We start from the raw sequence: 1377 nt of genomic DNA, 5'->3' as shown, positions 1-1377 counted from the left end.
GAAAATTCTTTATTCCAATGAGCTCTCATGTCCAAAACTTGAACCAGGATTAAATGAAGAGAATGCTAAATGCCTACAAAAAAAATTGTAGACTACTGAAAAAGGGGAAATCTCTTGCTCCATGCAAGTATAGATGCTCATTTAAAATAATGAAAAAGTAGTTTAATATACATTTTTTCATAATCTCAGGTTAAAAGTCAGTCTTCTTCTCTAAAGTTTTCTCCACTGTAAAATTTATCTAAAGCTTGAATACATTGGTTTGTAATGGCTTCTTATCAAAAATACAGAAAAATTATTTGGAAAACAATAAACCAGATTCTGATTTTGTTATGAATATCAAAATCAAAAAAGTAACATGAAATGTAAGGATCTTTCATTTGAAAAAGTCACAAAGATTTTCTTTCTCTATTGGTCCTTCTCTTGCTTCTATCCAGACGTTGGGTAGACATGACACAAGGAAATGGCACTGAAGTGACTGAATTCTACCTTCTGGGATTTGGTGCCCAACGTCAGTTTCAGAGCATCCTCTTCATTATGTTTCTCATGATCTATGTGACGTCCACGATGGGGAATACTGGAATGATCCTACTCATCAGGACAGATGTCAGACTCCAAACACCCATGTACTTTTTCCTACAACATCTGGCCTTTGTTGACATCTGTTACACAACAGCTATCACTCCCAAGATGCTGCAAAACTTCATCACAGAAAACAAGTCCATATCATTTGGTGGATGCTTAATGCAATTACTGGTCTATGCAACCTTTGCAACCAGCGACTGCTACCTCCTGGCAGCGATGGCGGTTGACCGTTATGTAGCCATCTGTAAGCCTCTTCACTATTCCATCATCATGTCTCAGACAGTCTGCATCCAAATGGTAGCTGGTTCATACCTCATGGGATCAATAAATGCCTCTGTACAAACGGGTTTTACATTTTCACTGTCCTTCTGTCAGTCCAACAGCATCGATCACTTTTTCTGTGATGTTCCCCCAATTCTCATGCTATCGTGCTCCAACATTGACATCAACATCCTGGTACTTACTGTGTTTGTGGGATTTAACTTGACCTTCACTGTGTTAGTCGTCACCTTGTCCTACATTTACATCCTGACCACCATCCTGAAGATGTCTTCTACTGCAGGGAGGAGGAAGACCTTCTCCACCTGTGCCTCTCACCTGACAGTGGTCACCATTTTCTATGGCGCCCTTGCTTACATGTACTTACAGCCTCATTCTGAGAATGCCCAGGAGAATAGGAAAGTGGCCTCTGTATTTTATGGCATTGTCATTCCCATGTTGAACCCCCTGATCTACAGCCTGAGAAACAAGGAGGTGAAGGAAGCTTTAAAAGTGGTGGCCAAAAAGATATTTTAG

The 1377-nt window shown here is 39.9% G+C and overlaps 1 protein-coding gene across 1 annotated transcript; it reads left to right on the top strand.

Moving 5' to 3' along the window:
* The first annotated feature begins 447 nt into the window (after nucleotides 1-447).
* Nucleotides 448-1377, top strand: LOC101977473 (olfactory receptor 5AK2). The gene has a single exon (XM_013361293.2). It carries the CDS (start codon nucleotides 448-450, stop codon nucleotides 1375-1377), a length of 930 nt encoding a protein of 309 aa, XP_013216747.2.

Source organism: Ictidomys tridecemlineatus, chromosome 4, assembly GCF_052094955.1.
Source record: "Ictidomys tridecemlineatus isolate mIctTri1 chromosome 4, mIctTri1.hap1, whole genome shotgun sequence".
NCBI lineage: Eukaryota > Metazoa > Chordata > Mammalia > Rodentia > Sciuridae > Ictidomys > Ictidomys tridecemlineatus.
This window is presented reverse-complemented; position numbering and strand designations above follow the sequence as displayed.

What these genes read in the sequence shown, in the direction of transcription:
- LOC101977473 (XM_013361293.2), top strand. Translation starts at nt 448, where the DNA reads ATGACACAAGGAAATGGCACTGAAGTGACTGAATTCTACCTTCTGGGA.